Source organism: Apodemus sylvaticus, chromosome X (genome assembly GCF_947179515.1).
Source record: "Apodemus sylvaticus chromosome X, mApoSyl1.1, whole genome shotgun sequence".
NCBI classification, from domain to species: domain Eukaryota; kingdom Metazoa; phylum Chordata; class Mammalia; order Rodentia; family Muridae; genus Apodemus; species Apodemus sylvaticus.
The window spans coordinates 19886332-19911629 of NC_067495.1; the positions used below are offsets into that span (position 1 = coordinate 19886332).

At 41.1% G+C, this 25298-nt stretch overlaps 1 protein-coding gene across 1 annotated transcript; it reads left to right on the forward strand.

The window, feature by feature from the left end:
* Window positions 1-555: 555 nt before the first annotated feature.
* Gpr143 (G protein-coupled receptor 143) lies at window positions 556-23780 on the forward strand. Its single transcript, XM_052171797.1, has 9 exons — window positions 556-805; window positions 3328-3437; window positions 4418-4512; window positions 7812-7904; window positions 10356-10465; window positions 12514-12622; window positions 15074-15191; window positions 15808-16045; window positions 23686-23780. The coding sequence occupies exons 1-9, from the start codon at window positions 556-558 to the stop codon at window positions 23778-23780; spliced, it is 1218 nt and encodes a 405-aa protein (XP_052027757.1).
* Window positions 23781-25298: the final 1518 nt, after the last annotated feature.

Genomic DNA, 25298 nt, shown 5'->3' on the forward strand with positions numbered 1-25298 from the left:
AAAGATGTCTTTTATTTAAATGGAAGGTCTCTGTGGGCTTCCATGAGAAAGGGCCACAGAGAAAGTGGGATGTGGATACTGTTTCTGTCTTGAAAGGATGTATTCAGAGGAGCCAGTCTTAGTGTGTGAACATGAGTAAGATGCATCTCAGGCATCATGTGAAGATGTCACAGACAGAAACAGGAACTCTCTGATTAATGGGACATATCTCTCCAGAGAGATCAGCTAAGAGAAAATGGCAGGTTAGGGATTGCAGGTTTGGCGGAGGTAAGGTAAAAGGAAAGCCTGGTGGATGGAGAAATTGCTGCCCCCTTCCCACTTCTGGCGCTCCTCCCTCATCTCTCCCTCTGAATATCCAGCATTAGCCTCGTGAGACCTCGTGGCCTTTGAAAAGGGCACACCGCCCCCATGGAGCCAGGAGCCATTGCAGCCTAAGGGCTGAGATCTGGGAAGAGGCACAGGGCACATGACACCCAATCTCCCTCACCAGCCCAGCACCTGACCAGGAAAAGCTGTGGGTTCCACAGACTGGAGACCGGTCCCTGAGCCAGACCAATGGCCTCCCCGCGCCTGGGAATCTTCTGCTGCCCTTCGTGGGACGCAGCCACACAGCTGGTGCTGAGCTTCCAACCGCGGGTGTTCCATGCTCTGTGCCTGGGCAGCGGCGCTCTCCGCCTGGTGCTTGGCCTCCTTCAGCTCCTACCGGGATGCCGATCTGTTGGTCACAGGGCGCCTGCGACATCCCCAGCAGCCTCAGTCCACATCCTCCGTGCTGCCACCGCCTGTGATTTGCTTGGCTGTTTGGGTAAGGGCTCACAGCCAGCTCTTTTGGGGTTAGGATATGCAGCTGGCAGGATGGAATGTGCGGGATTCACAGGATCTGCCCTCGCTTAAGGATGATGCAGAATTTACTGTTTGGGATCTGCTCTGGCTAAGATGCATGGCCTCAGAGGGGAGACTAGGTTTGGGAACAGCTAAAAGCTTTGAGATATGTGACTGGCCCTTGGGATCAGAGCAGGTCTGGATCTATTTACCTGGTGACTGGATAGTACTAGAGAATTCTGCAGTGACTGGTAAAACTAACACCCGTGGAACTTCAACAAAAATATCCTGATGAGTTTGTTAGTGGAACTTATTTGGGAAACCTCAGACATGCAGGTGCAGTTAAAATCCAGAAACAAACAAAGAAAACCAGAAACAAAACTAAAGCAGGTCCTTGGTTACCTAGAGGAGAAACAGGCACAGTCATCTATATGCATGTTCTTCCTTATGTGTTTATTTGTTGTTTGTTTTGTTTTTGTTTTGAATCCAAAAGTACTGTCTTTTGAGCTTTTGTTAAAATTACCAGGGGCCCTGGGTAAAAACTCTACCAAGCAGCTCTATCTCTGGCCCCTCAAGTATAAAAAGTGCTATCTGGTGGTGCATGTTCTGTGACACCTTTGTCAAGAATGATGCAACACTTTAAAATGTTTTCAGCTCCCCCAGAGAAGATTGATAGTTTGTGAATGCTGTATTAATTTATACAAAGTGTTATGGGAATACAACACTGCCCAACATCTGCTCCCAGTCTGAGACCCTGTTAGCCTGGCTAGGACAGAGTATAAAGCTGGAAATAGATGACATGGTCCACAAAACACCAAACCAAACCAAACCAAAATCATAGTTAACTACCTAACCCTTGGCAGAATGAATTTGCCAATATCGTCTTTTGACTAGAGCAAAATACACTTTACTCTAAACTAGACTTTTATTTTATCTGCTTAGTGTGGAATTTGCCCAATATGCATGAAGGTTATAATTATAAGGAACTATCCTGAATCTCCAGATGCCCCTCCCCCAGCTTTGCAGACTTCTTTTTTTGTTTTCTCCCTCCTGGCTGGGTTAATTGGAAGCAAATTCCAGACTTGGTACATTTCTGTCTGTTAGGTTCCAGTTTAAAAAAAAATACAAACCTAATAAATTCGTGCAGTGTAACACCAATACTACTTGCACTTTAAAATATTTAAAACCAAGTTCTTCGTATCATCAGAATGTATTCATTTGTCTCCTATATGGTCTGTGATAGTGAGACTGTTAAAATAAGACACAAATTCTGTCTATGCTTTGCCATTTCCTGATGGGGCTGTGTCCGTGTGGGAACTGCAGTTTTCAATCATTTCTGTTTGTCCTTGAGGTAAAGGCTGTGTGTCCTCTGTTCATTGTCCTGTGTGCTTCACCTTGGATACAGGTGATTGACCGTGCCAAGGCCCAGACCTGATTTATCCCATTGCCAAGAGTCACAAAAATGTGACTGGATTTACTGAAGAGTTTGAGTTCAGATGAATACTCTGTCAATCCAAGTCACTTTCTCATATTTAGAAAAGCTATTTTCTCTCCATGAGGGATAACTCATTTTTAGTGCTGGATAATTCAATCTGGTGTTTTCTTGATTCCTTAAGGATGTTCTCAGGGTAGATAGCAATATCAATTCAATTTAGTCCTGTAACCTGAATGTTTTGAAATAGGTATCTGAATATTTTGAGGTGTAGGAAAGGACACCATCCTTTAGAACATCAGGTAAATGAGGTGGTGGATATGTGACAGAAGTCAGGAGAAGGCTGAGGACTGACCATTCTTCTGAAAGATATGAAATACGAGTGCTCATCTCACAGGCCCCTGGTCCAGTTTTAGTTCTTTGAAGACAGGCCCATTATGTGGCCATTGTGAACTTATGGAGAGCTAATGCTGCTACTGCCTCTGGAGGGCTTAAGTCAACAGCATGTGACCCTGCACCACCATGCATAGTCCCTCCTCTAACCTTTATTGAGCTCCAAAAAGAGGTCTATTGCTGACAATTCTAAATTACTTTTCAGAAAAGCTATTATTTTTTATTAGGAATGGCTGAGTGATTAGAAGATGTGGATTTAAGAGATTAGGAATCACACAGTAGTGCATTACTCCGTACATATGCTATGAACTGTTATATAGAGGTACATATGCATCTTCCCAGATCCTTATATCTTGAGTACCTAACATGGATATTAAAAGATACACACGAAAAATATAGATCTGCTAGTGGTGCTGTAATTCCCAATCACCAAACAAATGAGGGACAATGCTGTTTCTGCTTATAGTTTGACTAGATACTGAAGTGCTTAGGACAACTCTGACAGTAACAATTAAATGGCTTGACCTTCATTTTCTTCATCATTATACACCAACATGTCTGTTTCTCTCTTTTCCTTCCTTCCTTTGTTTTCTTTTTTTCACATCCCTCCTTCTAAAGTAACCATCTTGCTTTAGATTTGAATTAGGAACAAATAGGTTTTTACTGTAATTCTCATACAGGAATCGTTGTCAGGTCCACAGTGTGGGTAGCCTACCCAGAGTTCATTGAAAACATTTCCAATGTGAATGGAACAGACATATGGCCTGCTGCTTTCTGTGTGGGGAGTGCGGTAAGTTACCTTCCTTTGTTCATCTTCTTCCCTTTGCTCCTTCTACAGGGTGGTCTTCAAAGTCAGCAGAGCAGACACTAGGAGCTGTGAGGAATGCAATTCTCAGGTCCTAGACCTGAGGAGCAAGAGTCAGTGTGATGCCAAATCTACCTGGGGTACAGATGGACACAGAAGTCTAAGAATGACCCGATCAGTGTCTCAGCTTTCCCCTTACACATACATACATATAACCTCTCCATAATGTGTCCACAGCTCCAATCAAAGCCAGCTACAGAGAAAGACAAAGAGATTGGATGTGGTTTTCTAAATGAAATGTATTTAAATATATATTAAATATTTCGTATGAATTTTTTTGTATAAATCAATCACTCAATAAATACCTATATTTCACACAGAGAAACATGCTATACTTCTTACACTGCATTGCCCCTCACAGGAATGATGTAGAGGGCATGAATGCCATGTGGAAGTCTCAGTTCCTCTACAGAATTCCCAGCTCGCTTCCATTCACACTCTCTTTGTTTTCCTAACTACATTCCAATGAAGACCCTGTCTCAAACCAACTTCAGTAAGGTACATTGATTTTATGCTGCAACCCACACTCCACTTTTGTCATCCCCTTCTACTCAAGTTCTGAGTCTCTCAGGTCCACACTTTTTCCTTCTCAGAAAGAACACTTCTACCTTAAACCACAGAAGTCCTGCCCCCATTATAAACTAGGTGCCATAGACCTCCACAGGCCTTGTCTAAAATCACACCAAAGACAGAGTTTCCATGTCAAATCCAACTATATAAACAAAGGACCAATATACACTCATATTGGTCACAGCCACCCTGAGTTCCAGAGAATATGTCCATATGGGATAGCTTGCTCACGCATAATTCCAGGAAAACTTGCATCTGCCCCTCGTTTTAGGCATAAGTAGGACACCTCAAGCCTGCTGCTCAAATCTTTGATGCTGAACTCCTGTTGATTGTAGATGTGGATCCAGCTGTTGTACAGTGCCTGCTTCTGGTGGCTCTTTTGCTATGCTGTTGATGCATACTTGGTGATCAGGAGATCGGCCGGACAGAGGTATTTATTGACTGGGAACACAAATAGGTTTTGTTTGTTTGTTTGTTTTTAGTTTTTTTGCTGGTTCTGTGAGTAAAATTTGGACATGCTATTGGGCATTCAAAGGTTCTTTGCAGTATGCCTCACACCATACATCAGACTGTCAATTGGATTTCTATCCAGAAATAACTATGACAGCTCATTGTTATAATAACATTTTTTTGGACACTTGGTCTTACTATGAACCCCAGGCTAGCCCTTGAGCCTAGAATCCCCCTGCTGTGGCCTCTTGAGTGGATTATAGAGGTTTGCAGCTATTTCTGGACAACAGCTCACTTTGGTAAGATACCAATGGCAAATTCAAAACATCACGATTCTTACAATCTCATAAATAAATAACTTAGGAAATTAAACAGTTAGGGACTGTTGGAAATGTCAAACGAAGAGCATATATATTCAAGACCTTGGGTTCAATTTCAGTGGCCAAATCAAAGTAAACATACAAAATGTGGTGGAGGGAGAAATCAAACATTTGTAAGATTTGGAAGTAAACCCTATGTGAGAATCCTTATACTCCATCTCATCGCACACTGATTTTATCCTGTTTATTATCTGGGCTCCCATCCTGCTCCCTACTACTCAGGGGCTTTGGTATTAATTTTGAAGTAAACACAATCACTCCAGCAGGCAGGATGCTGCTGCTGATGGTAATGGTGATGATGATGATGATGCCACAGCATCTAGAAGATCTGGGCAGAGTATGGCTTCTGAGGATGTCCTATCATGTAAAAAGTTACTGCATGGGATATGAAGCCCCAGAAACTTTACAAGGGCAAGCTTTCATGAGAGTTAAGATACACACTGTGAGGAATGGAGTGAGCTCCCCATTATAAAGAAACAGGGCACATAACATAGGTAACAAAGATGCCAGGTTTCTGCGGAGACTGAGTCTCACTTGGTACAAGTCCTACTCTTGGAGCCATAGGTAAAATGTGAGTGTGTTCTCACTGGTTAGAATGAATCAGGGCTGGGAGTGTCACTTCCAAAGCCTCCATCCTCTATCCTTCCCTTTGAAGAGGCTGATGGTATCCAGGGTAATGGGTGTAGCTGCTTCTACAGATGGCTATTGAGAGACTGAGACTGGTGGGGAGAGGTATCTTGTGAATTCCAGGGCAGGGGCCCAACTTGGCAGATGTGGCTGGCTAAACTTCACATGTCCTTTGAGATCCTGTCAGCACTTACTTGCTTTCTTTGGCGGGCAGGGGAGTATTTTCTCCTTTAATTCCAATCCCAAGAAAGGTAATTAAGATAGTTTTAAAGCTTGAATTTCAGCTGTTCACTGTAGCTCCCTCCTGGTGTGGAATATATGGGTGTCAACCAATATTAGATAGGCCTTGAGATCTTGAAAAAGACCTTGGACTAAAGGTATGGTATTGTAAGAAAATGACAGTACAGGTCTCCATGGGCACACTTGAGTAATCTCAAGCACCCCAGAGACTGAGGCAGGAGGATCTGTAGTTGGAGGTCAATTCAGGCTAAATAGTGAGAACCTGTTGCAAAAAGAAATCAAAGTGTGGGTGGCCATGGAATTGGTTGGTCTTGCATCCTGAACTGCCCACTCGCTCCTCTGTAAATGCATCCAGTGTGGCCCAAGGTATGGGGAGGGTGTGGTGGACGGAGCAGATCCTGCTGCCATCAACAATACAGTCCCCCTGTAGAAATAACTTCTTTGAGGTAGTTGAGTCTCCACACAGCCTAGACATCTGGCAATATTAACATTGCTGCTGTGCCCCCTCCAGCTTCCTGCCCCCTGAGAGGCCAGCGGATGGCCACTCCAGGAACTGTCAACAATGGGGGAGACAAAATATGCCAGAGTCATTTCCTTGTGTTTTCCCAGACAAACTGCTTGAAATGGTTCTTTTCGAGAAGCTTTGCATGGTGGCCTCTGCTTATTTCCCTGCTTAGTGTAGGTCCTGGTCTCCTGTTCTGATCCACAAGCTTACTTTCTGTTCATAGAACTAGTCTTCAAAGTCCCAATTCCCATTGGACATGGATGCCATTTGCTAGGTATTCTGTTGAATCTTCAATGGCAGCTGTGTGACTGATGGAGCCCAATCACAAAGAAGCGGCTATTCAAATGGTGTCCACTGCTCTATGGGATCAGCTGGCTTTGTGTGAAGCTGATTCTCCAAAGTTGCTGCTAGCATCTAGAAGACCAGGCCATCAAATCTGGGAGATTGGGTGACAAGGGTAGGACTGGGTGGGTATGTGCAAAAATAAAGATAAAGGAAGGATATGGCAGGAATTTGAGCTATGCCTGGAATGGGAAGTGCAGAGGAGGGAGGAAGAAAAGAAAGCCCTCTGATAGCCTGGAGAACTTGAGCTGTCTAGTTTCCCACCGGGTCCTGAGGCACAGCTTCTTAGTTTGAGCCTTCAGATTGCAATCTTTGTCTGATTTTCAGGAAAGATATCCATTGCCCTTTATTTATTATTTATTTTTAATTGTGTGTATATGTGTGTGACTGTCTTGGGGCTTCTGTATGTAACTATAGATACCTGAAGAAGTCAGAAAAGGGAATCACCTGAATCCCTAGAGCTGGATTACAATTAAATATGAAGGGGCTGAGGTCCAGCGTAGTTAGAACAACTGACTGCCACCTTTGAAGACACATGCTGGCTAAACAGGAAAATACCATTTAACCTAGTAATTTCACACACACACACACACACACACCAAAGAATTGAAAACAGGAACTCAAATAGCTGTATATACATGTTCACAGCAGTACTACTCATAGTAACCAAATGGTAAAAACAGTCTAAATTTCCATTGGTGGGTACACAAAGGTGAAGAAGGGGGGGTCTTTCCATATATAATGGTGTGTTATTTAGCTGTCAGAAACATGCTGCTTGAAATAAACATGCACAAAGGCCACGAAATGTGTTATCATCTGTGTGAATATCTAGAACCGTTAATTCCACAGAACAAAGCACATTAATGTTTCTCCAGTCCAGAAGGAGTGGTAGTGACTGCTAATGGAAATGAAGTATTTTATGGACATCAAAATATTCTAGAACTAGGTAGTTAAGATGGTTAAACAATACTTTGTATCTGCAAAAATCTCTTGAAATTGTTCATTTTCAAATAAATTTTATGTGAGAGAATTTCACCTTAGAAACCACAAAAAATGTAAGCCCAACAAGCCCCTCACCATTAGTATAGGAAGCTCTGGGAAGACTAGAACTTAATCTAGTCATTTCCACTGGGTAGCCTTGTGGCTCCTCTTAGCTGTGGTCACCCCTCTTCTGTTTTCTCCTAGCACCATTCTGCTGTACCACATCATGGCCTGGGGCCTGGCTGTGCTGCTCTGTGTGGAGGGTGCAGTCATGCTCTACTACCCTTCTGTGTCCAGGTAAGCCCCATCGCTCAGACAGTTCCTGCTCTGTTATGTGCCTCTAATAGGTAATGAAGCACTGTTACAGCTAATTCATCTGGAAAAAAATGACAGGGGCAGGGGAGGTAACTTAGTGATAGAGAATTTTGTTAACATGCTTGAGGCCTGGAGATTATGCCTTCCCCACAAATGGAGATAACTTAAAAAACCTCAAGGTCTTAGTATAAAAACTCTAAATGTACATGGAAAACAGACAGAGGTAAACAGTGTCTCTGTGACTTAAAGGATGCTTAAACCAGAGCTCAGTACAGCAGAGCCCTCCTGACAAGTCTTGCCCTTTGTCTATATTTATGAATAAATTTTTATTGGAACACAGCAATACTTGTTTATGTGCTGTCTGTGGCTGCCTTTGATTTACAGAGACAGAATTTAGAAGTTGCAACAGAGACCCTGAAGTTGAAATATGTGAACCATCTTTCTTCAGGATAAGTTTGTGGATCCATAACGTAGAACTTTTTTGACTGCTTTCAGTTTCTTAGTTGTATGTGTGGCTCCACTTTGGTGTTGCCTTTTTTATTAATTACTTTTCTGTTGCTATGATAAGATTCCATGACTAAAGGTAACCTAAAAGAATTTATTTGAGCTTGCTCTTCCAGACAATAGGAGTCCATCAGGGCAGGGAGGCATGCTAGCAAGTAGCCTCCATGGTTGCAGGATTAAGAAACTGAGAGATCACATCTTCAACCAAAAACACAAAACAAAGAGAGTGAAAAACAAAGAGAATGAACTGGAAGTAGGGCTATAAACTCTCAAAGACCACCCTGTGACCTACTTCCTCCAGCAAGGATGTGCACCACCTCCCAAATAACACTACTAACTGGGGACCAAGTGTTCAAATACCTGAGCCTGTGGAGGACATTTCTCATTTAAACCATTATTCCTTATTGACTATTACTACTCTCACGGAGTTCTGTGCATAGTCTGCTTTCTGGAGAACTTATAAAAAAAAATAGACAACAGTACTGTATCTATTAGAGTAGAAAACACTTAACTGGAAAGTCCTTTCCTTTCTCAAATGTTCCCCTGTGGGACCTGGAAACTACCAGAAAAAAAAAATGTGAGCTTGAGAGTTCCATTGATCCAGGGCTTACAAGGAGTCCCTGGGTACTCAAATGTTTTGGGTACATGGCTTGGATTTAGTCTTGATGCACCATTACCCTTTAGTCCTGTGCTACCCATGTTTTGGAATCCTGGAAATTCTTTAAGTACATCCTTGCTCTCATCTGTCATTTTCTTTCTGTCTTTCTGTCAGAATCTCTTCTCTCCCTGCTCTTGTTTTCTTGACTGGCGAGGACTTTTTTCAGACCATATTTAGCCTTCAAAGATGAAGAAAAATATTTCTAGAAGTAGGTATCATAGAGGCTTGTTGACCTTCCTCTTTGTGCCTGAGCTGTCCTGCTTTGACTTGTTTCTCACTTCTTCTCAGCCATTTTTCTTCTCTTACATCATGTGTGTCCTATCTGATAGTTCTTACCTTCTTTTTTTTTTTAGATTAAAAAGTATGGATATGAGTGCTTTGCTTCAGCTGTGTATGTGCATCGTGTGTGTGCGCACAGTGCCTGATGAAGTCTGAAGAGGGCACAGAATCCTCTGATGATTGTAATATATATGTACTAGGAATTGAACCCATATTCTCTGCAAGAGCAACAGTTGCTCTCAATCTCCGAGCCATTTCTCAGCTCTGTCCTACCTTTATAATATGAATACATGGCCTTCCATTGCATTCTAAGGTGACCAATGATTTCTGTGATTAATTTATAGAAATTCTCATTAGATGCCCTGAAAAGAACTGCTGAGAGTTCTGTTATCAATGATAAGAACATATTTAATTTTAAATATTTTCTTTTTGAGGCAGAGGATCTCTATTATATAGCTCTAGTTGTTCTGGAACTTGCTATGTAGAGTAGGTTGGCCTCAAACTCAGAGATCCAACTGCTTCTGCCTCACCAGTGCTGGGATTATTCATGTTCTGGGCAAGGCCATGTAGCAAGTACTCAGAGCCTAGTACTTAAATAGGTTCATTTGTCTCCACCTCCACTTGAATTGTGTGTGTGTGTGTGTGTGTGTGTGTAACTGTCCAGACAGAGAACAGAGAACTTACCACTCCAGAATGTTTTTTTGCATTCTTTTGTTTTCCCAGCAGGAGTTTAAAAGATCCCCGCAGTGGGATGCTCTGTCACTCCTCCCATTTATGAGACAGGAATATGACCCATCTCCTTCACCACCCTGTAACGCGTTACTTGTTTTTACACAAGAAAAACAAGTCAGATTTCCTTTGGACATAGTCAGGAACAGACTGATGCATTTCCCACTCTGCTCTAGATTTATTTCAGCTTCCATCCAGGTAAGCGGCCCATCTCAGCCAAAGCTTTTCTTTAAAGGAGAATGTTTTGATATTCTTCTTCTAAGGTGTGAGAGGGGCCTGGACCATGCCATCCCCCATTATGTCACCACATACTTGCCACTTCTGCTTGTCCTCGTGGCCAACCCGATCCTGTTTCACAAAACAGTGACTTCAGGTAAATCTTGGGAGAATTACTCTTGGTATATGTACATTGAATACAACTTCATGCCTTGGATACATATAAAAATACAGCTGTTCCATCTAGAATTACACATGACAATTGACCTTATTCATTTTTCTTCAATGACATGAGCAGAAAGTGGTTAAGAGCACTGGCTGCTCTTGCAGAGGTCCTGAGCTCAATTTCCAGCAACCACATGGTGGCTCATAACTGTTTGTAGTAGGATCCGATGTCCTCTTCTGGAATGTCAGCAACTGTGTACACATACACATAAAATAAATAAATGCTTCTTTCAAAAATGTTAAACAAAAAGACACAAGCAAAATACAGTTGAACTAACTGACCATGCTTAATAAGTGAAATGTGAGAGCATATTTACTTATTTACTGTGCAGTGTTTTTGCTGTCATTTGCTAAAGACCATGAATTTTAGTTGAGGCTTCACTTCTGTGCTGGGCTCTTCCAGAGTATAAAGGACCTGAAGGTGAGTTTTTAAAACTACAGAGCAACAAAGAAGTAGATAGAGCAAGAGGCAGAAAGGGTAAGGGATGAGGTCTGGACTCAGAGTCTGGTCATTCCTATTCACTCACTTGGCCTATGCATTTTGTCAGATGTGCAGGAAGCAGGATGTGGAACACAGGAAACAAATCCATTGCAATCGTAAAAACTAGATTAGAGGGAGGTAGCTAGCAGAGGGACATGCCTCTTACAGCTAGGACTATAGACCTGTGTCTCAGCCCTACCACCTCTTCAAGTAATCATAAGATGGAGTGAGTGCTTATTAGTCTTATGCTTCTTTGCATTCTCTTGGGTAGAATGTGAATTATGGAGCTTATTTGCACATTGGTCTTCACGGAAAGGTCATTTAAGATTTGGAAGTTGTAGAAATCTCTAAAGAGAGTGCTTAAAGTTTCTATCACTAGTGATAAACTATTGACACTTTAGATGCATGTTTTCATATCTTCTTTTAAATGTAGTGCATTAAATATACTTTTATGCTGAAGTACCAACAGTTTGTTGAACTTAAAAGATATTTATTTATTTACTATTTTTATGTTTATGTGTATGCGTGCCTACCTGAGTTTATGTGGGTTACATGCATGTAGAGGCCAAAAGAGGGCATCAGATTCACTGGAACTGAAGTTACAGGTGGTTCTGAGCTACCACATGGTTGCTAGGAACCAAGAGCAGGAAGCATTTTTAACCACTGAGGCATCTCTCTAGCTCTTGGTTATAGAATTAAAAAAAACATTTTAAAAATCTATTATTAGTAATAAGAACTTATTGTCATTGGATGGATATTTTTATTTGCATTTACATATAGGAATTTTTGTTTTAGAAAATTATATACAAATAGAGGTTTTTATGAAAGCTGTGGACATGCCTTGGCCAAACTATAATATTCTAGTGGTTATATATGTCTGGAGGTACCATGGATCATTAATTCTTCTCTAAAGATATACTCTAACTTCTTTGTAAGGAGAAATATTAACTTTTTCAATATTCTAAAATAATAAGTATATATTATTTTAGAATGGATAAAATAATTCTTTAAAAACACGGTATTTGAATAAAGTACTAATAAAATCAAGAGTTCAGTTAATGAATTACCAGTGTTAATTTCTCAGTTGTAGAAAAGTCCTGCATTTGTGTATGATGTTCACACTGGGGGAAACTATAGTTATGTAACAATTCTCTGGGCACAGTAAGTCAAGCTGAAATAGTGGTAGAACACTTGCCTAGCATGCACAGGGCCCTAGGTTTTATTTCTAGTATCACACACATAAAAAATTATTTCAAATTGAAAGTGTCAAATTATATTTACATATATATATATATTATATATACATATGTTTGTGTATCTATATGGTCTTGGTATTTATAAGGACATCAGATGCAACACTATAATGACTGTCAGCAATGGGTTTTGTTTCATGCTTTTCTGGCTGTGTGTAAGGGTTCATATCTGCTTTGGCTTTCTTCTCTGTTATGGAGTTAATATAAGTAATTAATGTTGTCTGATGTTCCTCTACATTTCCACAGTGGCCTCTTTACTGAAAGGAAGAAAAGGTGTTTACACAGAGAATGAGAGACTGATGGGGGCTGTGATCAAGACCCGTTTTTTCAAAATAATGCTGGTGTTAATTGCATGGTATCCTTTCTTCTAGTATTTTTGTTGTTGGTTTTGCTAGTGAGAAGGATATGTCAACTTGCCATTTTACTTCTCCAAATATGACTTAAGAATTCCAAAGGAAAGAATCTGGAAAGGAAATCTTTAGACAATGCAAGGTATCCCCTAAGGAAATGAAAAGAACATAGGTCAGCAAGTCATATTTTTTGTAAAACCTTAATGACAATTATGTATCAAACTGTGAGAATAAGAAATTAAGTGTTCAAGGTTTGTTTTATTTTTCTTTTTATAAAGAAAGATTCAGCCAGTATTTCTTTTCTCTCTTCCTCCTCCTCTGCTTTCTTTGTAGTTTGTTATTGTTTTGAGACAGTGTCTCACTATATACCCCTGGATGATCCAGAACAAGTAATATAATTTCAGGTGGCCTTGAATTTTCAGTGATTGGTTCCCTTGCCTATGCCTGTCAAGATGCTGGGATTGCAGACACGTACCACCATGCCCAGCTATGTGTTCAGTTTTCAACTATTTAAGTCATATGCACCTTTTCATCCCATTGCTGGGCTAAGCAAAATAAAGGAACAGTCATGCTGTTTATTTTGTGTATATAAACATTTTGGATATATATATACTATGTGCATGTTTGGAAACCAGAAGGGGATGCCCAGATCCCCCTGGAGTTAACAATACTTTTTTTTTTTTTTTTTTTTGGTTTTTCAAGACAGGGTTTCTCTGTATAGCCCTGGCTGTCCTGGAACTCACTCTAGACCAGGTTGATCTCGAACTCAGAAATCGGCCTGCCTCTGCCTCCCAAGTGCTGGAATTATAGGCATGCGCCACCACGCCCGGCTACCTTTTGTTTTTTTAAGATGGAGGCAGTCTCACTGTACTGCACTGGCTGGCCTGAAACTCAGAAATATGCTTCCCTTTGGGATTAAAAACATGTGGCATTGTGTCCAGGAGGTACAGACATTTCTGAGCCACCATGTGAGTGCTAAAAACTGACCATGGATGCTCTTACAGAGAAAGTTCTAGCACAGCTGGGGCACACAGAGAAACTCTGTCTAGGAAAGATCCACTCAGCCTACTCCCCCAAAAGATTGTTATAAAAACAGTAATGAAACAGTACTATATAGAACACAGCAAATCTTTCTGATATTAATCCCCCTGGCACAAGGACATTTATTTAAATGCCTTCCTAGGAACGTTCTAAATTATCTTCAGCTTATATATTCACCTTGTTATTTTACATTCCAGGGACCTACAAAAATTGACATTTTAAAAATCCACAAAAAGACTTGCATTAGTTACTTTTCTACTGCTATGCTAAAACACTGTGACAAAGGCAATTTATAGAAGGAAAGGTTTATTTGGGGCTTATAGTTCCAGAAAGATAGGAGTTCATCACCATCATAATAGAGAGTATGGCAGCAGGCAGGTTGGCATGGTCCAGGAACTGCAGCTAAGAGTTCACATCCTAATCCACAAAAAGGAAGCCAAGAAGCTCACTGGGGATGTCATGGACCTTTGAACGTTCAGAGCTCACTGCCAGTGACACTCCTCTAACAAATGTATATTTCCTCATCTCTCCCAAATAATTCCACCAACCGAGGATCAAGAGTTCAAACATAGGAGCCTACAGAAGCCATTCTCCTTCAAACTACCACAGGATTGGTGAGATAGCTCACCAGTAGAGGTGCTTATGGTCAGACTTGACTACTTGAATTTGATTCCTGCATCTCACAAGATGGCAAGAGAGAACTGACTCCTAGAAATGTCCTCTGACTACCTCTTGCCCCTCCCCTCATCTCCCAGCACACACCAATTCCGTATAAAATATCAAAATGACATTTTGGACTCCATTGAAAGGTTGTTACTTTTTCAAAGAAAGGAAGGAAGGAAGGAAAGGAGGGAAGGAAAGGAAGGAACAGAAGGAAGAAAGAAGAAAAAGTCTTTAAGGTTACCTCTCTTATGGAAAATGATTTCTGGTTTGATACAAAGTAAACTTTACACCTTGATGTGATGTGAAGTGTTTCTTTCAGGAGAATTTGTTGAGGTCTGTGTTAGACCAAGAGAAGAAATTGTGTTTCAATTTAAGCCTTGGTGCCAACTCAATTCCTTCCCAAAAAAGTGATCATGTTGCCACCAAGTACTGGTACATACCCATGGCTCCAGCTACATATGTAGCAGAAGAGGGCCATTTCAGACATCAGTGAGAGGAGAGGCCATTGGTCCTGTGAAGGCTTAATTCCCCAGAATAGGGGAAGGCAAGTCAGGAAATTAGGTGGGGGGCAAGGAGGGGGAGGGGAGATGGGATAGGGGGTTTTCGAAGGTGTAAGGTGGAAAGGGGATACCATTTGAAATGTAAATAAAACAAATATCTAATAATAATAATAATAAAAATAAAAGAACTGGTACATATAGACCATAGTTAAAGTTGCCTTCTTCACCTGTGGATCATTTTCTTTCCATCAGTTGGTTGTCCAATATCATCAATGAAAGTCTTTTGTTCTACCTTGAAATGCAACCAGATATCCATGGAGGCTCTCTGAAAGGCATCCAGAATGCAGCCAGGACCACATGGTTTATTATGGTAGGCTAATCTCAACTGAATTCTTCTTCTTGTAAAAAAAAAAAAAAAAGAAAATCAATATGAAAAAATCGAAGTATATATATATATATATATATGTGTGTGTGTGTGTGTGTGTGTGTGTGTATACATATATGTGTGTATATATGTATATGTATATATAATATGAAAATATATAAACAGTGTCGCGTTTATGGACTACCATTGTCACTAGTGCACTGCTATGCTAGGTTTGGTCATTGATTACTAAACAGGTTTAGAGCTGTGATATGGCCTGGTGAAAATGGCTTCTAGGTTTGATCTTCAGTACTGAAAAATGAGTGAGTGAGTGAGTGAGTGAGTGAGTGAGTGAAAAAATGAATAAAAGTAAGGCAATATCTGTAAGTCACTGTGGCCTACAGTATGAGATATTTGAAGTTAACTCACAGTATCAAACTGTTACTCTTTTTTATTTGTATTTTTATTAGATTTATTTACTTTATTTTATATGTATGGGTGTTTCAAAAGATGACCAGTCCATTGGGCATACCAGGATGGAATTTATGATTATGGTGACTGAAGATTGTCACTTTTTCTACATTCCTTTGACTTCAATGTATTCTTTTGCCTTCCTTCCTAGGGAATACTGAATCCAGCCCAAGGCCTTCTCTTGTCTCTGGCTTTCTATGGCTGGACAGGATGCAGCCTGGATGTCCATCCTCCCAAGATGGTGATTCAGTGGGAAACAATGACTGCCTCTGCTGCCGAGGGCACATACCAGACCCCTGTGGGTTCCTGTGTGCCCCATCAAAACCCCAGGAAGATGGTGTGCGTCGGGGGGCACACTTCTGATGAGGTGCTGAGCATTTTGTCTGAAGGTAATGCTTTATTGTAAGGGAAGTGAACTGCAGAGGCCCAGAACTCTCTGGAAGTCCTTCATTAAGCAGGGAGCTGCAGATGGGAACTTACACGTCACTATGTTCTTGCATTTCCTCTTCCACTTCTTTTCATTTTTATGTATGTTCTTTTTTATTAATCTATTTTGTTTTATGTATATGGTTGTTTTGTCTGCATGTGTGTCTGTGTACCACATTCATACCCGGTACCCATGGAAGCCAAAAGGTGGGGTCAGATCCCTCTGGAACTGAAGTTACAGGTGGTTGTAAGCTGCCATGTGTGTGCTGGAAATCGAACAGGACTCTTCTAGAAGAGCCAGTGCTCCTAAGGATTAAGCCAGTTCCCCAGTCCGTCATTTGTTTTTAAGGCAGAGTTTCACTGTGAAACAAAAGCTAGCCTCTAACGTTCAATTCCCCTGCCTAAACTGTTTGGATGGTGGTTGCTACAATTTTCTGGCAGTCTAAAGAGAAAGATTTAAAAATACATGGGGGTTTAGTTCCCAATACCCATATTGGAGACTTACAATCGCCTGCGATTCTAGCTGTAGGGGATCTGATGCCCTCTTCTAATTTGGGTGGGATCATGAACACATATACTCATAATACACATAAATAAAAATAAATCTAAACAACAGCAAACTTACTCAGGGGCATCAAAGCAATCCTGCCCATCCTCAGCTGGCCCATAGAGAATGGGTAGGAAACATCTAGTTTTGCTAATAAACTCTTCATCATATACTATTTCCAGAGCAGTATCCTTTATCCTTGGCTAGCTGCTTCTACATTCTGCTGCCTGTGCTATGCACTTGAGAGTATTAGCCTCTCGGATTTCAGCTCACTAGAGTGTGAGAATCGAAACTCTACACAGCAACTAATATCTTCTGTGGACATAGTGTCTCTCTGGTCAGAAAAATATCTCACTTGCAAAAGCTTAAAGAAACTTGCATTTTTGAACATGATAATATCTGGGATACATACACATCCATCTATACACACTGCACACACACACACACACACACACACAGCCAAAGACAATACACAGTCTTCACAAACTTTATATCAAACTAGAAGGGGGAACATTTTAAGAAAAAAAAAAGATGTGTAGAATTGGCTAGAGGACTTCTACCTTTTTCTTTCTTGCTATTCACATATGCAGAAGAAGATTCATTCTTGGGACAGATCTGGCTGAGAAAACATATAGATAAATCCATGATCTGATGCCCTGAGATTAAGGTATTGTGTGGTTGTACTGGAGACCTGTAGAGAAAACAGAGAAGTTCTCCTGGCTGGACCAAAAAGACAGAGAAACTCTGTGTATAGGGACTTTCTCTTTTTCTGGCTGCGCTGGAGTAGTAGCCAGGGTCTCATCTATACTGGGATATTGCTGCAACTCCAGCCATACCCCAGCTTCTAGGCTTCTGATGTTGCCCCTGTAGTTCAGGAAAAACAGAGACATACAAATTGAGACTGCTGTCAGCATGCCAAATTATCGATACTACCTGGGGCAAGAGTAAAAAGTTGCATCTAGAATTATTTGTGTGTGTCCGAATTCCCATCCTGATGGCTCAAAATGGCTGAAACATTTTGACACTATAATAAAATTCTACAATAACAATAAACCCCATTACATCTGGTCCCTGCACCCTACTTCCTTCTACCACTTCAAACAGCATTAATCAGACCCTTCTTGTTTCTATTCCTTCCAGCCAGTGTTGACTAGGATTGTTGCTCACAGGCTGAAAGCTTTCAGAGTGTTTAAAACAATGAACAAAGGTCCAACAGGAAAAGAAACAGGGCCACTGTTCGTAATGGCTGCTGTCTTTAGGATCTCTTCTTTTCTGATCTTTTTTTCCCCTTTTTTTGTAGTGTTTCAAATGGAACCTACTAAATTACCAATGCCAAGTTTTTGCTAAACAATAGAACCACACCCCCAAGTCCTATTTCAATTCCTTTCAAAGAAAAGGAAGAGGTTCTGGAAGGTTAAGGAAGACCTGGCACCCCTCTATAGTCTCAAGGAGGAAAAAAGAGAATCCACTGTGATATATAAATTCAAATACCATCTTATTTATCCTTTAAAGGGTTTAGTGCATTTTGGTGTATTCATGAGGTTGTGCAGTCATTGCCAATAAAATAAATCCAGAATGTTTTCATCACTTGGAAGTTATGAACACTCTCCATTCTTCTCCCTCCCTTCCCCCTCCCCTCCCTTTCTCCCTCCCCTCCCCCTCTGACTCCCCCTCCCCCTTTCCCTCTCCCTCTCCCCCCATCTCTCAACTGGGTCTCATGTATCACAAATTGGCTTCAAGCTCACTATATAGCTAGCTGATGCTGACTTTGAACACCTGATCATTCTGCTTCCACTTTAGGGTGCTGAGATTATGAGAGTATACCACCATGCTCAGTTTATAAGGTGCTGTGGTTGAATCTAGGGACTTTCTGCCTGCTAGGCAAGCACTCTACCAATTGAGCTACACTTTCAGCCCTCTCCATTCCTGTCAGCTATGTATTTTTCTATGTGTATCAATGTTCTACCCATCCCCTATAATCACATTGTACAGTATTTGTCCTTTTCTGTCTGACTTCATAAATTTTTGAAGGTTCATCCAGTAGCACACATCAGCACACAGTTCTTTTATGGCTGAGTAACATTTTATAGTATGGAAATACTCATTTTCTGATTTTTTAGCAACTACTGTTGACTGTAAAGAACTCTATCAGGCCCTGTATTAGGAGCTGTGTCGTGGGTTTGCAGCAAGGACTGTAAACCCTGTCCTCATAGTTTATTGGACAAATTCGAAACAGTTAAAATTATTATTCTATTTTATTAATATATTCTATTAATCATTGAAATGTTAATTTTCTGTTTTGATTTTTCAGATAGGGTTTCTCTGTGCATAGCTATGGCTGTCCTGGGATTTGCTCTGTAGACCAGGCTAGCCTCATGCTCACAGAATTTGAACCTGCCTCTGCTCCCAATTGCTGGGATTAAAGCCATGCACCACCCTGCAAAAGTATTGATTTGAGAAACAAAGTGGATGAAAAGGAAATAAAATGAAAGCCTATCTAAAAAAAAAGAATTTCTGTAAAAATAGCAGTCATCATGATGGAGGTATAGCTCAGTAAGAGCACTTGACTAGTATGTACAAGGCCCTGGTTTCCAACCCTGGTACTATAAATATACAAAAGAAAACAACAGACCCTGTCCAATTAATTAATTAATTAATTAATTAAAAAGAAAGGGGGGGAAAGGCAGCTGTCAGTTTACAATCTACAGGGATGTGTTGTTTGCTTATCTTCTGAGTCAGGGTTTTTTTTTTTTTTGAAGCATTCTTCAAGCACAGAGTATTTCCTGCAAAAGTCTGAGAAGTGGAGGTTCAGTGAAGATCTTAAGTTTACACTTCCTTACCCTGAAAATAGCTAAATTAAAATGACTCCTAAGAAAAAGTCACCACCAATTTGTATGGTGGTTCTATGCAGGAATTTGCATATATGGAGCTGCAAAGAACAAAGAGAACTGTTACACAGAAATTAAATCACTTTAAGTGAGGACTATAGTGCATTTAATAAGGTTTTTACATCTCTTTTGGTTAGTCTTCTCCTGTATGGTCTCATGATGTTTTGGTTACTTCTTTGTGTAGCAACAAAAATTCTGAGGAAAATTACTTTTTAAGAGGAAAAGTTTAATATGGTTCAGTTTTAAAGGATTTTGGAAAAGGATGCACATCCATTTAATGAAATATCATTGCATCATAAAAAGAACTATGTTTACCTTTGCTCTAAACCTTATACTTTTGCTCCAGGCTTGTGATGATGAAGAACATCATTGCCAGGGGTTAGCTGTTTGATATCATGAGGTCATGGTCACCTGATATCAACAGACTTTGCACGAATAGGGAACTAGTCAATACCCAAGTAGCCATACTGAACTCCAGAGTCTTGCTCTCTCAATACCTTCTCTTCCTGGAGACTTAGACAGAAAAAAGCCTCAACCCAGGCTTCCTAGAATCTAGAGCTCAACCCCTTATCTGACTTAGGACAGATGGAGCTACCTGAGAGTGGCTTTATTCCTGCAGTTTTGCCATTGAGAGAATCCTTATGCATCACTGTTTTCCATGGAGATGGATGTAGGGAGTGAAAGACCAGACAGTTTACAAAGCCATGGGACTCTGAGTTTGTCCTCAAGTGTGAGGTCATGGGGGAGTATCCTCAGCAAAGACCTTGATCACAAGCCACCTTATGCTACTCAGCTGGGTCGTTTTTGAACAAAACCACAAAAATCCCACATGAGTTCTCATGCACCCAAGATGAGTTCATAACACGCCTGACCCTGTGAGAATCAAATCTTTTTCAAGTGCCTTCAGCCAGCCCCTCCTACAGCAGTGCTGTTCTGGAAGCTCTTAAAAGCCTTTCCAGCTGCTCTCTAGCCAGATGGTTGTCCTCTATTACCCACGATGGCACCCACACTCAAAATCCAGGCCTGGCCAAACATCGTTCCTTTGTTCCTTTCTCTAGATTCCCCCAGGGAATCACATTTGCTTCGTGTCCATCGTGCCTGTATCTTCTTAGCTGCTTCTGTCCCTGGGGAAGGTCTGGCTGCTTGTTCCCTAACAGGCCACAGCGGGTGACCCAAATGCATTAGAGTAATCCTGCAGCATGGTGCTTGCCTCTGTTCAAATTGTTATTCTTCCTGCCCTCCTTAGGTCATCAGTGTTAAAGCTGCTCCAGCTTCCAAGGGCTCATCTCACTGCTGTTGAGGCATTGACTCAACTATATCCATTCAATTTGTTTACTGAGTACTCCATTCTAGAGGAAGAAAGAAAGCAAATACAGAAAGTCCTCGGTGATTATGTAACATGATATCCAAGTAGTGAGACATTCTATGGAACAGAACTCTTTAAGATGCAGGGGATATAATTCAGATGAAAAAAGCTTGTTTAATGTGCAAGTGGCTCTGACTTCAATACTTAATTTGTTAAGGATAGGAACCACTAATCAGGGAGAGAGTTAGGTAGCGAACTGGTATTTCAATGGGGTAACACAGAAGTTTCTCTATGGATGAGGTAACAGCCTGAATTAAACCAAAATTAAACACAAGAGAGAGTCATGAGAAAATTGAAAGATGCATTGCAGGCAGAAAAAGCGCTGTGGAATGGCCTTTGGCAGGACCATACCTTTAGGAGGAGGGGAGGGTTAGGTAGATTAGACTACCTGAGGGATGACAGGAGGGATAGGTGAGGCTGCAGAAGTAAGCAAGGACCATTGGTGGAGCTTAGAACTATTTGCCTGTGCATCCTGGGAAAGGCATCCCCCCCCCCCTTGCTTCATGACTTCCATCTTTGAATTTTCCATACCCAGTTCCTACCCTGGCTTTGAGCCAGTTCTCCTGGATATTTTGGGAGCAAAAAAAAATAAGTCTGCTGTTTGTTCCAAAGGATTTTGCTATCCGGAAGGAAGGAGTGCTAGTCAAGTGATTAAGTAGACCTGCAGGGTGACCCTTGATGAGAATGTTTTATTTTGCCTTTCTTATTGAGCTTACTTTCCCACCCATTTTACTGTGCTGTGACTGCTGTCTGTAAGTCATGTCACATTCTAAAACAAAGGGGAAATTGATTAGTAAGAAAATCGAGCAGGGCCAGAGAACAATGATGGGATCCAAGGAAAGCCAGGTGAAATGAGCCAGGTGAGGAGACTCACAGGGTGTGACTGGTTTGTCTTTGAGCTTTCTAACTAGGAACTAAAGAAAGAATGTGTTAAGTTACAACAATAATTACTCTGAAGAAAACCCAGCAATGGCTTAAAAGCAAAATATAGCTCGCTCTCTCTCTCTCTCTCTCTCTCTCTCTCTCTCTTTCTCTCTCAGTCTCTCTGTCTCTCTCTCTCTCTGTCTCTCTCTGTCTCTCTCTGCCTCTCTGTCTCTCTTTATCTGTCTTTCTCTCTCTCTCTGTCTCTCTCCCTCTCTCAGTCTCTCTCTTTCTCTTTGTCTCTCTCTGTCTTTGCCTCTCTCTCTGTCTCTCTATCTCTCTCTGTCTCTCTGTCTCTCTCTGTCTCTCCTTCTTTCTCTCTATCATGTTCTTACAGGTTCCAGACATGAAGGCCAGAGAGAAAGGTCCTTTCGTCAGCTTCCTATGAAATGAGCACCAACTAACTCAGAGATTATTTGGATGTGTGTACTATGCCACATGAGAAGCATCATTTGTCCCCTAGTCATTGTATCTAGGACTCCAGTTTATGATCAGAACACGGAAACTGGCTTAGCAAAGCATTGCCAGGCATGTGCTGTTGTATGTCTTGATAAGTGTTTAAATTACAGCCCCTTGAAAGATGGAGAGATGGTTTTGGGTGCTTCCAGGTGCTGAAGAATGGGGGTTGCAAGGTGAAAGAAAACTAGTGTCACTGTATGTGAGGACAAGAGCGAGTTTTGCAGAGAACATAGATTGCTTCATTCTGGGCCTTTCTGGAGCTGAGTGCAGGTAGTCAGGCAGAAGGCCCCACTGTCTATGTCACAACTTCCTGTGGATGGACTCTGTTCTTTGTTTATGCATCTTAGGCACATCCAGGGATCCAGGGACACCATAATTAAACTGTCACATTTCCTCTGTAACCATGTATCAGCTGCCTGAAATGATTCTATAGGGTTTATTTCATTTTTTCTCTCTGAATGAATGGATTAAATATAGTAAGAGATTGTCATACAGTTATGATTTTACTGCTGTGAACAGACACCATGACCAAGGCAACATTTAATTGGGGCTGGCTTACAGGTTCAGAGGTTCAGTCCATTATCATCAAGGCAGGAACATGGAAGCATCCAGGCAGACATGGTACAGGAGGAGCTAAGAATTCTACATCTTCATCTGAAGACTGCTAGCAGAATACTGACTTCCAGGCAGCTAGGATGAGGGTCTTAAGCTCACACCCACAGTGTCACACCTACTCCAACAGGGCCACATCTTCTAATAGGGCCACTCCCTGGGCCGAGTATATACAAACCATCACAGAGATGATGTAGAGGCTTTTTTTCCCTCATTTTTTCATACATATACACAGGCAAATTGATGTTAATTATTTTTTTGAGACAGGGTCTTTCTATGTAGTCTTGACTTTCCTGTAATTTGCTAGGTATACTAGGCTGGCCTCAAATTCACAGAAATTTGCCTGACTCCTCATTAAGGGATTAAAGTGAATGCCACTAAACTTGGCCTTTGATGCTAATATTTGACAAAGATTCATTCATTTACTCTTTGTTTCTTTGTTTCTTTGTTTCTTTCTTTCAAGAAAAAGAAAGATAAAGTCTCATTTTGTTGTTGAGTACTAGCAGCATTTTCTGAAGTTGAAGTTAGGCCTTCTAGAGGGCTGGAAATGTTGCTCAGTTTGTATAGTGCTTGGCTAGCTAGTGTGAGGCCCTGAGTTCAGTTCACAGCACTATATAAAATGAATATGATGATACATATTTGTTATTCTAGCACTTTGGAGGGGGAAACAGGAGGATTGGAAGTTCAGGGCCCTTCTTGAATATATTTCAACTTTGAGATCTGCCTGGTCTACATGTGGCCCTGTGATAACAAACCAAGACCAAACCTTCTCGGACCTCAGCCCTAACAGCCTGTGCTTTTCCTCTTCAGGTTCAGATGCCAGTACTATTGAAATCCATACTGCAACTGGGTCCCACAACATAAAGGAAGTTGACTCCATTTGCCAAGCCCAGGGGGACCTCTGAAAGGATGGAATAGGGGTCAAACACCCCTATTTTTTAGGTTCTGTGTCTTGTTGTTTTGGATTATGTTCTTACCTTCCTTCCTATCACAGTGCTGCCATGATGTAGGATCCTTCAAATTTCACTCTGGTCACCATAGTGGAACTCACTGAAGATGACCTTTTTTATGCTGGGAGAAACAGCATGCCAGAACTTGGAGATGGAAAATTCCCTCTAGAATGTTCAGTGTCACCTCTCGACTCTTAATTACCCCCTGGACTTTATCTAAGGCCAGCTGTAATGCTAAATGCCAGATCCAAATCCTTGAGGAAATAGTTAAATAAAGTCACTGTGACTAACTCTATTTTGACATGGGTTCTGTCCAAACAACCAACTCCATTTTGACATGGATTCTCTCCTAATAACTTGTAACCAGTGGTCTTCTGGAAGGTTTGGATGATGCAGAAGACAGACAAGTCCAATTGGGATTGGAGCATTGAGAGATATGAAGCAAGTCTTTCTCTAGTCCCACTAGGGTGGGGGGTACATCATATCTTTAATATAGCTGTTCCTCCTATGCTATCTCAAGTAGTGACACAGCCTAATAACTCCCTGGAGCTATTATTATTGCTGTGTTCTTATCTTTTCCTCAGTTAAGATGATACATGTAGCTGGGCACAGTGATACATGCTTGTCACAGTACCTAGAGAAGTTGAGACAGAGATAATGCCTTGAGTTCACAGACTATCTGAGATACCCAGCAAGTTTAAGGCCAGGCTGGGCTACTAAGACATCATCTTTCAAAATAAAAATAAAACAAAACAAAACAAAAACAAAACCAAAAACAAAACAACAAAAACAAGAGATGATATTTTGTAGTTCCATCCATTTGCCTGCAAAAAATAGGGTTGTTTTTAACAGACAAATAGTATTCCATTGTGTAAATGTACCATATTTTCTGTATCCATTCTTCAGTTGAGAGACATCTGGGTTGTTTCCACCTTTTGGCTATTACAAATAAAACTGCTATGAACATAGTGGAGTGTCCTTGGGTATGGTGGAGCACCTTTTACGTATATGCCTAAGAGTGGTATAGCTGGGTCTTCAGTTATATGTCCTAATTTCTGAGAAACCACCAGATTGATTTCCAGAGTGGTTGTACAAATTTGCAATCCCACCAGCAATGGAGGAGTGTTTCCCTTTCTCCACATCGTTGCCAGCATGTGCTCTCTTGAGTTTTTTGGAGTTTTTATTTTATTTTATTAGATATATTATTTATTTAAATTTCAAATGTCCCCTTTCCTGGTCCCCCCCAAAAAACTCCCTAACCCATCCCCCCTGCACACCAATCCACCCACTTCCACTTTCCTGTCCTGGAATTCCCCTACACTGCTGCACTGAGCCTTCTCAGGAACAAGGGTCTCTCCTCCATTTGATGTTCAACAAAGTCATCCTCTCCTGCCTATTTATCTGGAGTCATGGGTCCCTCCATGTGTACACTGTGGTTGGTGGTTTAGTCCCTGGGAGCTCTGGGGGTACTGG